The sequence below is a fragment of the Xiphias gladius genome, chromosome 17 (assembly GCF_016859285.1).
Source record: "Xiphias gladius isolate SHS-SW01 ecotype Sanya breed wild chromosome 17, ASM1685928v1, whole genome shotgun sequence".
NCBI lineage: Eukaryota > Metazoa > Chordata > Actinopteri > Istiophoriformes > Xiphiidae > Xiphias > Xiphias gladius.
In genome coordinates this window covers 2,525,705-2,542,199 of record NC_053416.1, presented here as the reverse complement: position 1 = coordinate 2,542,199, position 16,495 = coordinate 2,525,705, and the positions used below count along the sequence as shown (strand labels likewise).

General features: G+C 41.8%; 1 protein-coding gene across 3 annotated transcripts in view; it reads left to right on the top strand.

Annotated features, from left to right (window-relative positions):
- Window positions 1–16,495, top strand: part of sgcd (sarcoglycan, delta (dystrophin-associated glycoprotein)) — a 334,653-nt gene that overhangs the window by 204,762 nt on the left and 113,396 nt on the right. For all 3 annotated transcript variants that reach the window (XM_040150168.1, XM_040150169.1, XM_040150166.1), the window contains one exon: window positions 8,984–9,169. In XM_040150168.1, coding sequence (XP_040006102.1) covers window positions 8,984–9,169 — 186 coding nt within the window. The remainder of the gene's footprint in view (window positions 1–8,983; window positions 9,170–16,495) is intronic.

The following is a 16,495-nucleotide window of genomic DNA, read 5'->3' as shown; positions in this document are numbered from 1 at the left end:
TGAGTCGTAGGTTTTTGAATATTCCTTTTTCAAACAGTGAAATATTCCAGTAAAAAGTTCATATGCTGTTAAAGAAAATAACAATGTAACAGACCCCTTTTCAGGAGAAAAATACTATTGAAATTTGTAGGCATGTTGCCCGGTGCATGAATCAACAGTTTTCCCAAACAGGTGGTAATGAATAACATATGTAGGTTGAACCCAATCGTTGACTGAAACAGCTGCGTAGGGGGGATAAAACTGGCTGAGAGACAGCTCGGCCAAAAAGGGGAGGTGACACTTTAGCCTAAAAAATATATTCCATCTTACATATCCTACCAAAAGTCGTCATAGCAACAGGCCCAACAAGCCACGGTGGTCATCCTGCGTCGGCAAGGCCGCCCCAGGTCTTCTGCAGAAGCACAAAGAAATGGGCAAGGTTGAGAACCGGAAATGCAGCGCAGCAGATGAAAGGCAAATAAAGCTGACTTCCCTGAGAAATCTCAGGACCGGCGGAAACCAGCGGGACACCAGTCGACCCATCTACACTCCCGAGAAATTGTCTGTATGGAAGACTTGCAGCCAAAAATCCATTCCTCAGATGTGGGAACAGAGCGAAGCGACTCACCTGTGCACGAAAACACGAGAACTGAGGTTCAGAAAAAGCAGCAGGTGCTCTAGACCGATGAGTCAAACAGTGCTGAGAAGGACAGGCAGATTGTCATCCACCATGCAGCACCATCCGGGAGGCATCTGGTCGGTCTGCGGCAGGACAACGGGCCCAAATATCCTTGCTCTTCTTGTGGCTGAAGAGCAAGGAGTCCTACAACAGGAAAACGTAAATGAAAGCCATTCCATGTGTTGTACAAAAGACCCGTTATGTTTCTGGAGAGGACAGCATTTCATTATTTCATTATTTCATTAGTGTTTGGTATCATTTAGTCAGACTTTGAATAAGCTTTTAAAGCTTGTCATTTTTTACTATTTTATTATTCTTTTAAACTTTAAATTAAATCAAATAGTGTATTTGCTTCCGTGGCTATTTATCGCTTCATTTTTTTATCTGTTTGTGTGTATGGAGAGCACTTTGCAAACTATGCTTTTTTTGGAAAATGCTATATGTATATAAAGATTAGATTTATGGTTAGGAGTGGTGTAGTCATAGCAGTAGTAGTAGTAATAGTAGTAGCTTTAAAACATTAGTTTTGTATATTTTGTAAAGGATTTCAAATAAATTTCTGTGCATAATTTATGAGAGATGTGGTCTGTCCTCTATACATCTTCTGAATGGACTAATGTGAAGAAAGAAACAACATGTGGTTGGTTCAATGAGGAGGCTGTTTTCATCAGAGTTTCGTCAGATTTCCTCTGCTCTTAGCCTCCACTGGCCTGCGCCGCATCAGTGATACTCTCTGTTGCTGTTGTTGTTGGGGATTATAAAGGGAAAAAATAAAACGTGTACTGAGGTTCTGGTGCTTCAACTATACAATAAAAAAGAAGTGCTCTAGGGGCTCTCCAGATGAAAGAACAGGACAGTTAATAGCAACGGAGGAGTGGTGGGGAGCAACTCAGGACAGAAGCTACTGGATCTCTTCAGTCCTGGTTAATGGCTGAGGTGGGTTCACTGTGCATTAGAGAAAACCAATACATGTGAAAACAGAAAAACAAACATACTTGGTAAAAAGGGGCAGAGGTAGCTATGCATGGGGGAGAAAAACATGCCTATTAGCACAGTACATCCAAATAAACCCTAAAGCCATTTAGAGAAGAGCTAAGGCTCATTAGCTCTTAGCATCTAGTAGCTTTTGCCTCTGTCTTTAGCTGCTGGGGATGACATTCAATCACCCTAAACCAGAAGTCAGTGAAATATTTTGTAAATGTTCTCAGGCAGCCGATCACATTTATCCACATGCCTGTTTACCCACACACTGCAACAGCCAATAAACTGCCTCTGGCTGCTGGCCATTTTGTGTATTCATACATTTGGAGGGATACGATTCCCAGTAATGGCGTATCCATTGGCAATAGCTGTCGGGTCCTGGTACTGATCCACATGTTGTCCATAAAAGTCCTAATGGGGAGCTGCCTGGCTATTTGGCAGCAGGTTTAACCAATAACATTTTGTAAAACCTCATTTCTCTCACTAATAAGAGACAGACTTTGTTTTTGGACCGCTGGGTTTTCTTCAGGCTCTCTGAATGAATAGTTGGCGGAACAAAAGGCACCATTGGACAGCAGCAGTGGAGGGGAAAAGACTCAAAGGCCAATGATTTGATTTGCCTCCTATTTGCAACTTATTTCCTTCCTCTCCGGCTCTTCAACTCTGCTTTCTTAAGACACACACACCTCCACTCTTATGAGACTGGCCATTATTTAGCTTGTAACCAAGCACCATTTTCTTTTCCCAGTCAGCCTGTAGCCTAAGAGCTTATTGGAAAGCTATCAGTACTTTTTGTGCATGAATGGTGACTGTAGAAAGCTCAGAGGAAAGAGGAGTTATATTTCATTACTGCAGTACATTCATTTGATTTGTGATACACTTTTGTGAGGGGAGCAGATCCATAATGTAACACAGTATATGTGCAGAAATAAGAAACCAAATCAAGCAATCAGTACATTTAGGAAACTTTGGAAACTATTATCCGTTTGTTATTGTGTTTGGATTTTTGATTAGAGTTTGTCAAGGAACTGTAGATGCTTTTTCATACTGCACCATTTAAACTAAGTATTAGTTTTACAGTCCATAAAAAACATGCTTACTTCCAAGTTTCAAAGAAGCATATTTTTATACATAAGTAAAGCTACAGATACAGTTTCCATAATATGGACATAAATACTGCTAGAGAAATTATACTAGCATGAACATTTTCCCAAACAGTTATACATGCACATTACAAGGGAATTGGAGTTTTTGTATATAAAGTATGACCTCACTTCACTTTTTCCCTGCACTTTAGTAATTTTTTCAATGCTGTTCCCCAAAGCTCCGTCTCAAGACTTTTTTTTTTTTTAGCTGCCATCGGTTTGCCAAATTTTACTGACATGATCTGTTTCATTTTGAAGTTTTAGTTCCATATCTGTTTCAGGGTCAGTGATCTGAGCCTGTCACACCAGACGAGAAGAAAGTAAACAAATCTGGAGAGAGGAAATGGAAAACCTGCCTGTCAGTGCTTGTATCTCGTGTGTGGTTTTTCATAATCAAGCTTCTTGGTGTAAACAAATGTCAGAATGGCCCCGTCAGCTGAACTGGATCCTGTTCAAACGGGTGATTGGACAGGACAGTGGTTTGTTCCAGGGTGACACAGTGTGTCTGCCAGGACTCAAAGCCATGTTTGTTCGGTCTGTGCTAAGGTGCTAAAAGATGGAAATAGACAAAGTGTGATGGAGGATCAGGCAAGTTATTAATCCCCACTCACAGGCTGCAGCTCTATGAGGATTTTGCCAAGGAGCTGATCAAACAGCCTTGGTTACTTTTATCTCATACAGCTGTTTATTGTTGTATTTACGTTTGTATTTGAATATATCTGAACTAAGCACTCCGTTTGAACAGGCTGGCACTGCTGTCATCTGTAACATGAATCCCAGATACTTCTGGGGGATGAGTGGTTATGAAACAACATATTGACCTTCATCCAGAATTTGTTCACTAAGGAGGAAGCTTTTTCTTTACTTGGATCCAGCTCTTGCAATGAAATTGGATGTGAATTTCAAGGGTCCACAGAGGAGAATTCATCATCTCTTGAATGACCCCCTCACCTTTCCTCTAGCATCAGGTTGACAATTAGCACAATGCAGAACTTCAGTAAACTACGAGTACTGTTTACATGTATATGATCATATAATATAAACATAGATACTTGTAGATTAGATTCTGGTTCATTGAAAACAGATTTTTTTTATTTCAATGACCCAATGACCTCAATTTTTTAGAGATTAAAATAGATCTGGTCTCCTGTGCTCATTGATGGCTGTTTTCCCTGGCTGAATGAAACAGCCGAGTTAATCAGAGTTTTGGAGGCGAGATTAAGAAAGGGGGCATGTCACAGCCAGAAAAGTAGAAACAGTTAGAAATGCCACAAAAACTTTACAGGTTTTGCTGGTTTGGTCTAAAACTTTCATAATGCAGGGGGCAATGTAAATTGCAGCCTCTAGAGGACCTTAATGAACTTTATGTTGGGCTCTTTTTTTTTTTTTTTTTGTCTAGTTTAAACTGAACCCAGGAAAAAGCAGCTTTGTTTTCTCTCTTTCGTATCAGCTTAGACATCACAGAGATATCCCTGCATCTCCCATTAAACCAAAATAAAAACCCAACGATACACAATGAGATTTCAATGTTTCTGCTGACTGGTGCTTTGGAGTCTCCTCTGTAGCTTTCAGCACTTTCCCACCGGGGCCCTCCCTTGCGCCGTTTGTTTCAGTTAGCGGGTAATGTGTGTGGTTGTCAAAAACGATTGGCTTTGGTGGTCTGAGGCGCACACTCCAAAGCACAGAGGACAGCAAATTGTATTTTTCCAGAGTTATTAGTCCATTTATATGGCGCATGAAGTGAACAATGCCTTCTCATCTTCACAGGCAGACAATTAGAATCATCATTAATCGGAACTATCAGCACATCGATGGGGCAGAAGGAGTATAATGGAGTTATAGACCACTTATGGGGCATTCAATCAATGTGATTGTTAACTAAACTGTCTTTCATTGTGCCAGAACTGAGTGGTTCGGTCAGTGGCTTAACAGACAGCATCGGAGTGGAGTATGTGTGAGGAATGTTTATGGCATGTTATTTGTACTAATGTTCAGATGTTCCCCATTTCTTATCTTCTCATCATTTTCTCTACAGAGGCTCTGCAGTTCCATCACAAATCTCTGAGCACACGTGACTGGCTCCATCATGGAGGCCCAGTGGGTGCAGATAATGGCCGAATATACAGTGTAACAGCCAGCCTAGAAAGAGAGAGACCGTAAATTGTTGCTGTTATTGCTACCTAGCAGCGGCGTCCCAATTCAGGGGCTGCAACCTGCCAAATCAAATCATCATGACATCAGCTGACAAATCCATCCCACCACTGCAGTGGCGGTTGCTATTTCTGTTCGCAGACTTACTTTAACTTGTACAGCTGCGTCGATCACATACATGCTTATCGCCGTTTTCTGTCACTATTTCTTTCATGAATACCTGATAATAGTTTACTGTTTTGCTAGCCGGTGGATGGTTGAATAAATCCTTGTTAACTTTGTAATGCAGGAAAATAATATATGCCCACATTCTGTTTTTTTCTGTGACTAGTTGGTCGTAAATCGTTTTCAAACTATACCATAATATGTCACCTGAATGACCTGTTTTATTACTAATCTGTGCAAATACCTCAAATAGAAGATGCTTTCTGTGGTCCTCATTCTATTTTCCAGACTCCGTGATTCCTTTCACTCCTGAGCTTTCATTCTTGGATTGTTTTCTGTCTCTAATCCCTTTTCATACATGCATCTACAAAGAGATAAGAGGCAGTGTATACTAGTGGTAGTCATTTTTAATGGAAACCTGTTTTACAAGGGCACAGTAGCATTAAAGACCCAAAGCTGTGATAAGGAGGGTGACATCTGTGGACTGAAAAAGCTTTAAAGCCTTTAAAACCTGTTTGTCTAATTTGAATATGAATAAGGATAACTTTGTCTGTCACAAAGTAACAGACTTCGACAAGGCTCAACAACAATAAACAATGCAAATTTAAAACACACACACAGACACACACACATAGAATAGGACCAAACTGACAAGAACAGTGTTAAACAGGTCAGAGCACAGTGCCTATTTTTAATGTGTTCGGGCTGATGATCGCAGAGGGAACAAAACGTTTTTGGTAGATGTTTTTCCGGGCCAGTGGGACTTTGTATTGTTGACCTGATGGCATTAACCTGAAGTACTGGTTAGGGGGAGCTGGGAGAGGTCCTGGTTGATCAGAGTTGCTTTCCTGGTTACTGACCAGGTGTATGGCTCAGATAGGAGGGTTTGGGGTGAACCAGCGATTTTGCAGGTCTGACAAGTTATGCGGTAAAGTTTTGTTCTGTGTTTGGTGGTGAGTAAGTTGCGCCAGGCTGACATATTGAAAGTGACTGTCCTGTAAACCAGGGTTAAAATGTCCTGAGCTTCCTCAGCAGGCGGAGGCACTGTTAGTGTGCCGGGAAAAAGACAACGCGGCGTCTATGGTCCATCTCCTTCCCGAGGTATTTAAATGACTGTACTCGTTCTAACAGCTGGCCTTCGATACTGAGGGGTTGGAAAAGAGGTGGTTGTGAGTCTGGTATCTCTCTGCTCCCACAGCACAGCTCCTTGGTCTTGGTAATGTTGAGCCCAAGGGGGCTTTCCCTGAAATATCTGGACCAGATTGTTTACTGCCTGATAGTATTCAGACAGAGCATTCGTGCCAGTCAGGTGGGCCACTAGGGCCATGTTATCTGTGTACTTTAAAAGTGTCATTCCTTCGCTTCTGCTGCAGGAGATGATGTCGGTGTAAACAGAAAAGAGAATGGGGGACAATCCTGGGGGAGCCCAGTGTTTAAAATCAACTTACTGGATTTAAAACCATTTACCAGCACCTGTTGTGCCCTGTCCTGTAAAGAATTCTCAGTCCATAAAACCAGTGTTGGATTGACCTGAAGCTCCACCAGGTGGTGCATTAGAGTGTTTGTGTGTACATTATTAAACGCAAAAGAAAGGTCCATGAATAAAATCCTAGTGTGGGGGTGTGCTTAGTCCTCATGTCTGGCCACAGTGTGTGACAGGGGCAGCTTTGCATCCTCTACCCTGCGCTTTGCCTTGTAGACAGACTGGAGTGGAACCAGTCTCTCTGCCACCGTGCTGGAGAGATGGTCACGCACACTACTCTTGCCTTGCATTTACACTACCAATGACATGGCAACTGGCCTGTACTCCATGAGGTTCATTGCTTGTGTCTTTTTAGGGTTTCAGATTATGGTGGATTCCTTCCACTGGCTTGGAACACAGCCAGAGTCCAGGCACTGAAACAGCTTGGTCAAAGCCCCACTTAGCTGGGTGGAGCAGTCTTTGAGCACCCTGCCTCTGAGCCTTTCACAGCTTTGTGTTGATTGACTCTGCTCAGGATGGAGGTCACCAACTGTTCATCTATGGTGAGAGCTTGGTGGGATGGGCTGGGGCTGGGGAGGTTCCAGTTGGTGGCTGCATCTGTTACACTGACTGAAGAAGCTTTTGAGCTGCTCTGCAGAGGAGGTGGGGTCTGGGCAGTCAATCATTGCAGGTTTTTCGGGGCTGTAACCATCATGATGGGTTTAACTCCTGTCATGCCTCCTTTGCATTTCCAGATATTAGTTTCTGCTCTACGTGGTCTTTGTAGTGGATCTTGGCCAACTTGGCCTTCCTTCTGAACTCTTTCACCAATTCTTTCACCCTAAGCCTGTCTCCTTGTAAAAAAGACTTTTTCATTTTGAACCAGGCGGGTTTTTATGTCCTTGGTGAACCATTGCTTGTTGTTTGGATGAAGTTATTTGTCTGGTGGGAATGACAGTGTCCTCGCAGTTTGAAATATATGAGGTCACCAGATCAGTCAGTAAATTAAGATAGCCATCACAATCGTTAAAAAACAATTCCCAGCCAGTCAGTACAAAACACCCCCTTAGTGATTCAATGGCCTCTTTATTCCAAACTTGGATTTCTTTTTGTTATGGATGCGCCTCCTTTCAGTTGTGACCTGTACTTTGGCAGTAACACAATGTCCAGTATGTTGTGAATTCTGGTGGGAGTGTGTGGTGATGTTGCATCTATTAAAATCCTCTAGCAGAAAAACTGGTTGTTCGTGAGTCCAGCTCAGCTCTGCTCTAACTGTCCGCTACGTGCTCAGCCGCTAACATGAAATCAGGCCCGGGTACATACGCTAAGATGGTGGTGATCTGGGAGAACTCTCCAGGTGAATATTGTGGTCTAAAGGGTACAGTCATCAATTCATAGTGGTTACAGCACTCGGTCTCTCTCACTGTGAAGTTTGTTGCCTTATTGTTGCTAGCCATACAGAGCACACTCCCAATCAATGTCCGTTTTCCCTGCATCCATGTCAAGGCGTATAAAGTTTAAACCATCCAATATGAAAATCCACGGAGAAGATTTGTTAGCCACAAGTCCGAGTTGAACCTCAACAGTTTGGAAAGCTGCTCAGTCTTCTTCGGTAGTGATTGGATGTTTGACAGGGTGATGGACAGTAAAGGTAACCGGCTGCCCCTTATCCTCAGTTTGCTTCAGTTTGCTCTGTATTCCTCCTCTATACCCTCTTTTGCTACATATTTGCTTCCACCTTTGTCCTTGAAGTAAATCCAGCACTTTGGTTTTTCAGCCCACAAAATCTTTTCACCAACTTTGCTTACATCAAAGAGGCAGCTGTTTTCCGCAAACAAGCTCTGATAAACCCACTGTAAGTTAAATGTCCGGCACCAAATGGCAGACAGGCAATACTGGTTACTAGCTGATGGACATAGTGGAACATCTAGCACCTATATAGCCAGGGGTTGGTGCTGACCAAAGCACAAAGAGGAATGAATATTGGATGTACATTCTAAAGATGAACACAAACACAACTCCTAATGAATGATTATGTTGTGTCTGCTGGATGTTTAAATAGGTAACTCAGCTGACATGTTCACCATAAAAGCTTTATAAAATGATAATAAATTAAAATGTATTTATTGCTTGTTCTGCGGGAAAAAAGTGATTAAAAAAAAAATCAGTGCAAATATATAGCGTCAACTTAATGCATATGCCCTGTAGCGCTCTCGGCAATTCCTCTGATGAAACAACAGCCCACAAGGAACAAATGTATAGCAGTTCACAGTTGCCCAGTTGCCCAGAAAGAGCTGTATAAATCTATAACGTAGCGAGTGCAAACCATGCTGCAAACGTGTCTGAAATATCAGTAAGTAACATCAGAATGTTGCCCTCTTCAATTATCATTTTTTCTCTCTTCTCTGTGTCTCCTCTCAGATGACCCAAGAACAGTGCACTCATAGGAACAATGTCCAGAGTTCAGAGAAACCACAAGTGTACAAAGTGGGAATATACGGCTGGAGGAAACGCTGCCTTTACTTCTTCGTCCTGCTGCTGATGATCCTGATCCTGATCAACTTGGCACTAACTATCTGGATCCTCAAGGTCATGAACTTTACCATAGTAAGTCACCTGCTTCTCCTTTTATTTGCCATGGGATTTGAAAATGTTTGAGTTTGTACTGATGAAATGAAGTTTTCATTTAAAGCAAAACTATTGCAGCCACACATGACATGAATAAGTATTCATTTAATCATTTTAGTGTTTTAACTAACGCAACATTTCTATTTAATCGTTTCCCCGTCTTTGCCAAAAACCTTTTTAAATCCTTTCTTGGAAGAGATACTGAGGGATTAATATCCACCCATCTACGATGAATATTTGAGTTGCTCCACTCAAAATCTCCTGGGTTCTTCATTAAATGTTGAAAAATGACCCTCTGTCTACAAAGTCACTATCTTTGATGCTCCAACCACCAGATTACATTTGGTGCCTTTGGGATCCATGAATGAAAGTTATTTGGGGTTTTCTTAGTGTCTGTATGTGATTTTCATACATTGCATTTACACTTTGTTTGTAATGTGTTCAAGTGCTTGGCGATTGCTTTCTGTGGTTTCCGTATACTGACAGGAGATAAAGCATGTATCACGACCATTTTTAGGAGGTGCGAGTGATGAGAACTTTACTGTGTCTTGGATGTGTTTCTAGGGAAGTACCATCGTTGCTTACGATCATGTATTTCATGGTCATTTTGGCCAATATAACTATTTTTTGTTAAATCGCAATCCTGCTTTGTATATCCTTTTCCAAAGTGGCGGCTTGCTTGGTGATGTATTAATTATGGAATCAAATATTACTGACAGCTGCAGGAACTGACTTTATACTACTGTATCAATTACAGCTCTTCGCTCCCGCTACATTCGTTCGTCTTTTGCTCCCCATTGCCGCTTGTCTCTGTCTTGAACAAAACAAAACAAACACCTTTGCTCTCTCCATTCTGGGGTGCATTTAGTCTAATTGAACTGCAACTGAAGGATAAAACCTCGCCTCTGAAACTGTCACCCTCCTCCTCTCCTCTGAGCTATGCCATGGTACTACTACATCAAACCAAAACAAAACAAAAGCTCGGAACTGAGAAGCCCAGATATAAACCATTTTAACTGAGGATCACAGAACAGATTCATATATACATTCATTTATATATTTTGTCTCCATTTTTTATCTTTGGCCATCACAGCTGGGTTGTTTTTACACAGAGCACATTCAGCAGTGTCTTATTTATTGAGTGAAAATACAGTACTTTACAAAAAAGAACAAAATAAAAACATAAAAAGGGAAATAAAATGCAGCCTCCAAGGTAACTAAACATAATATACAAAATTAATTAATCAAAATTCAGTTCATTATTGCACCTTTGATCGTCATTTGTGTAAAATGCAAACTGTCATACACGATAATTGAAACTGGTTAACAGCCTAAATGAATGTCACCTGTTTGCAGCATGTGTGTGTGTGTGTGAAAGACATGTATGGACAAAAAAGTTCATACATGTCTTTCATCTATCTGGCCCCAGGTGTTGGAGATTTTATGAACCTGGGGATACAGACCGTTTACTCATTCAGTTAATGAGCATATAAGGGCAAAAGAGGCATTTACTTCTGTAAAAATAACATGGACTATTACCTTAAAGTATGTTCGTAAAAATAAAGATGTTGTATTCGTGATCAGATGACTCCACGCTTCACCCACGTCTGCAGTACCGCTGCCTGCCCAAAACTCTGAAATGAGCTCTGAGTCTGAGTCTCTCTTGTTTTTTCCCTCTGCCTTCTTTAATTTCTCCCGTCCGTTTGTCTTCACCTGTCTGCCTCGCACCCTGTCTCTCTCTCTGTCTGCTTAGTAATCCAGTGTGGCTGTGATGAGTCAGATACAGATGCAACAGAGTACAACACACACACAAAATATAGCACATAAAAAAACCCCACACACATGGCCGTCGCTGTGAATAATACATGAGGTCTGCTTCACAGCAAGGCTTTAATATGAGATCTACATAAATCAGAGAGCAGTTTCTCAGATGCTGAGCCGTATGTTCTGACAGAGCCCTGCACTCGGAGCATTATAATGTTTTTAATGTGTCTGCCTGCAGATTATGGAATAGGAAAAACATTTGAAATGTGGTCATGTTTGAAAAGGAAGAAATCAAAATCAAAGCAAACCAAGTACCAATGACACACCTCCTTCTTCTTCTAGCTCCACACTTCCCCAGGTGACTGTCCTGGAATTAGAGGTCTTAACTAGTCCACTTGGTTCTGGGGAGAGAGCCGATTATGTATGCACTCTGCTGCGCGCTATTTTTGCATTCGTCTAGAATGTTAATTTGGCCAGGCGCACACAGCCTAATGCGGGCACACAAGGGAGGGAAAAAAAAAAAAAAAGGGGGAAAAAAAAAAATGGGGATGGATTCTTTGGTCACCCCCCAAAGCGGTGGCCCAGCAAGATTTGTCCCTGAATGCCCGATGGCCAGAACACCACTGCTTGAAATTATGTATATACCCCAATCCAATTCATTTTTTTTTATATGTCGAAGGTGCTGAAAAACCATTCCAGATCATTCCGGCCCACTTAAACCCCTGAGTACGTCCAGTACCTGAGTGGATCTGAACGGACGCAAGCATAAATGGTATCGGTTCCATTCACTTGGTACGTAACGATCCCCTGACTTTTCCTCTAGAGCCACCAGCAGTTCAAAGTTTTCAACATCCGCTAGATGGACTGGCACAAAATTTGGTACGGATATTTCACGGTTCCCAGATAATTTATCCTAAGGGTGATCCCTTGACTTTTCCTCCGCCATCAGCTCGAAATTCCATATGTCTGGAACTTTGGTTCATGACCTGTAAAACTAATGGCATTTCCATCAAAACATTATGGCTTCTCAACATCAGCATGTTAGCATAGTCATTGTGAGCATGTCACCTTGCTGATGTTCGCATTTAGCTTAAAGCCCACTACGTACAGTCTCACAGAGAGGCTAGACTATTTGCAGTACTAGAATCTATTTGTTAGTTCACCAAAAAAACACATTTGAGAGGAGAAAAGTTACTTTTCTCTACATATTCTTAGGCAACCTCTAGTGGCCATTGTAATTATGTCTGGAACAAATTAGAAGTTAGGTGACTTAGCATAAAAGTGACGCAGTCCATGTTGGGAGGAAGTTGGGGGGGGGGGGGGTTGCTGTTTGTTTCCCGTGTTAAACCGATCTTGTTTGTTGTTTCTTTTATCTGTGACTGTTCGACAATCTTAACCATGTGTTAAATATTGTAACCATGACAATGAAGGTCCTCAAACCTTAAGGAAGTACTTATGTCAACCCAAACCATGATCTTTAATCTAAACCTAACCAAGTAGTTTTTGTGCCCCAACCTAACCAAACCGTGACCGTTCCATAAGCTTAATCATGTTTGTTATTGTTACCCTGACGGCAAATGTCCGGCACGCCTGCCGCTGGCAGACTCCTATGGGTCGTATCTGAGGGTAGGGACAGGCGAGCTGTATGGCCGTTTAGCCTGGAGGATTTGTTGCTTGTCTCACATTTGGTGTGAATTCCCAGTATAAGAATAAGCTTTTCAAACTCTACCGTGTGACCACCCTCTCAGAGGTCTAAAGTGTGAACGTAGTTGCTATCGGCACAAATGAACATGGGCAAGTTCAACAAAGATTAACCTTTGCTCAGATTTACCTCGTGGTTCCAAACCTGTGCACCAACGTTGAGATGTGGTAATACCCTTGTAAAAATACTATTATTGGGATGACACACCCAACACAGCAGTGAGTCTTTGGTTATGGGATGCTTCATTATCTCCTGAATTAATTCTAAGGCTGTAGTACATGAAGGTTGAGTCCAGAAACCTGCCCAATGGAATCATTTTCATAAAGAGCCAGTAGAAATCCGCCAGTGTACACGAGAATAGCAGGTGCTTAGAGATTTATACCTGTATACAATCCAACTATTAAACTCAACTAGCCTGAGAAATTAGGAGGTGGAGAAGGAAGGTTGGGAGTGGTGGAGGTTAGAGGTTTGAAGAGATAAAATATTTACACAGACTGGAATTTGAAGATGAGTGTGAATAATGAATACGGACAAGCATCAGGCATCAGGGAGAGTGATGTTTGTGTGTGTGGGAGGACGTGAGCCTACTTCTATGAAACTGCACAGTATGTATAAAACTGTATGTGTGTTAAAAGCCCTTGATCTAAGGTCAACCTTTCTACTTCCTAAATCTGAAATAAATGTATATAGATCTGTTTGAAAATTCCACAAATGTACAGCATGTGTGTTTGCACTTGGATTTCAAGAGTTTTTTGAATATTAATTTCACGTTGGGAAACACCCCTCCCACTTAAATGTCTTTTAGCAAAACTATCATATCTCTCTGATCTCTGACCTCATTGGTGTAGACAAATGTAAAGAGAATTCTGGCTGTAAACAGAATATCACCATCATGTTTCGCCGTTATTATCTCACCTCATTCAGATTGCTGGAGCTTTCAGTTCGGGCCTTTGTCAACATCCACTCTCATCTGCATCAACGCGTCTAAATAACCTTGCAGTTTTGTTTTAGGACAGACGACTAAAAGACTTTGAGCCAGCAAATCATAAGCATAGTCGTTAGCAACACTGTAGATTGCTGTCACTTAGTTTCCTCTGACTTGGGGTTTAGCCCGAGATCCCTTTTTTGTTAGCCCCTCCACCCCATGGATGCAACTTGTTCCGGCATGCAGAAATTTAGCAGCGTGTTGAGCCACTAGCCAGGCGAAGGGAGCACAACGTTCCAGTGGTTCTGGAACAAACATCGATGCAGTATTTATCATATTATCCCTCGCAGTGTCCTATAGGCTCCCAAAACGTTGTTGCTTGACAGCTAACAAAGTTTTGCGATCCAAACCAAGCCTAAAACATATCAGGCTCCTGTTCTCAGACCCCCAGTATGCCAGTATGTAAGGACAAACACAAACAGAGTCCCTTTTGTGGAAATAAGTGCAGCAGAGTGTCAAATAATCAGACATGTTGACACGTATTACCACGTGACATTTTCTCCATCTGGGGCCGTGTTCTCCTCTCCTGTTTTGAGCTATTATGTAAATGTGTGTCAAGTCCAATTTGAGAGTTCCCTGCTCTGCAAATGGCTCCTCAAAAACTCGCATTAGTGCCGGTCAACAGCTTATCAGTTGATATAATTGTCAGTCCTGCGCAGCACCCACAGGAGCACACCGTACAGACAAGCACCTGTACAAATACACTGACAAGTCATATTCATAAAGCGTGGGCTTTTCAAGGCTCTCTCTGTGTGTTCAAATTGTGTATGCACAGACCCATGTACCGCAAAGAAGATGTGTTCAAATGCAATTATTTATTTGCAAAAGTTTGAGGTGCGATTCAAGCTATGAAGCACGTGCTCACATATGCATGTGCACTTGAGAAAACACACATACTTAGACTCGTGTGCAAGCACACAACTCTCGGTATAAGGGATTATTTAGGTCGTGTTTACATTTGCACGCTAAATGTTTGTGCATCTGCCTCTTTTCAGGTAAAGACACGAGCATGAGCCGACCCCGAACACACAAATTGATACACACAAGCACACTTGACTGGATGACCGTGCTAATGTAAGCGCCGTTCGAGACGGAAGTCTGTAGACGGCAAAAGATTTAAGCGAGCGAAAAACACATTCTGTGAAACATTCAGTCGAGAATACACGGGCAATGATTTTTAAACGCAACGTTAGATTTGTTAATGAGTGAGGAAAGAATTCTGAAAGTAGCAGATGGTTTGCGATTCTCTTGCTGGTCGTTTTTAAAGGCACTCGCTCTCACTCTTTGCTATCTGAATCGTCTGAGTGCAAGTGCAATCTGTTCAGTTTGACCCGTGAAGAGTCATCCTATTAGAACTGTCCTACGCCTTTCAAAATAAGAGCTGGAACATTGGCACTTTTTAACCGACAGGTGGAAACAACATACAATGTGGTCTGCGTTACTGTAAAACAAATTAGAATATGTTAGCTGGTACTTGGGTAACCACGAGGTATCTGCAGGGTAGCCATCATGCTTTGTGATGTCTGTTTCATGTGTTTCCTGTCGTGGACCCTGTCCTGCTAGCCAATGATGGTTGCACTTCTCTGACTCAGGTCTGGCCACGGACTTTCTTCGCAACTCTCTCGTTTCCTCTCATCTCCCGGCTGTTAGTGTTTAGTTGTGGCCGAAAGTGATTTAAAAAAAAAAGGTGTTTAGAATCTGCCGAAACAAGCTGGAGAAATTAAGAGAGCAGACTCATAAATGAAGGATCACGTAGAGCTGCAACGATTAGCCGATCAATCAGTTATCAATCGTCAGAATAATAATCTACAACTATTTTGATAACTTGTTAATCATTTAAATACATTTTCAAGCAAAAATGTCAGATTTTCTGCTCTTCTCTGTTATACATTGTTGAAAAATGAAAACCTTTGGATTTTGGACTGGTTGCCTGACGAAACAAGACATTTGAAGACGTGACTCTGAGACTACAGGATAAATCGAGAAAAGAATCAGCTGATTAACACTCGGTTCTTTACAACATGCATTTTATATATCTTTGCTCAGGAAAATAATTGTTGCAGCATATGAGCTTGAGATCGGAGTTGCTCATTCAAATCTAATTTTGCTCTTACGAATCTCCGCCTGCGTACTTTCAAATGATGCAATCTGAACAAATCTCAGACTTGTTTTGTGCTCACTCAGTTCTTTTGTCAGTTTATATATTTGATGGTTTACATGTCTGATGAAATTGTAGGGAAATTTTAGGAGGCCAGTTTAACTTTCTGTGCTCATACTATTCGTGTTAAGACCCAACAAGGTTGATTCTAGTAGCCCACATATTTTTTTCTCACATACAGTAGAACTGCAACATATGGCAGAGTATGTGTAATGCGAAGTGAAGCTCTTAAGATTAAAGCAATAGCAGACCCGGGGTCAGAAACTGCGAGACCTCAGGGCAGAAAAGTCATTAAAAGTTAGTAGAATTCCCATACCTTTCAAATGAAGGGTTAAAATGCCCCCAATTAGGGCTTCAAGCTTAATTAGGACCAGCCAGTCTCATTCCAGCCACTTCAGGTTTTTCATTAAGTTGTCAAACACAGCTGCTTTTCTCTGTGGACCCCTGGTCTTTGACGGCTGGTTCTTTCCATTGTGGTCTTAGGGCTGCATTGGCCATAAAACTACGCTAAATCATATGACAGAAGACTCAGAAAGTCTTCCAGCACCAACCTCTTCTGAAAGGACTTCAGAGAGTTTCCAGTTGTGGGAAAGAAGTGAAGGGTCTGCGGGATATGATGGCTATCAGCAGTTAGCAGTGCAGGCATGTTTGTCATGCAGGTGTGTATGACGGTGTATTCTGCCCTTGAGTGGCTGT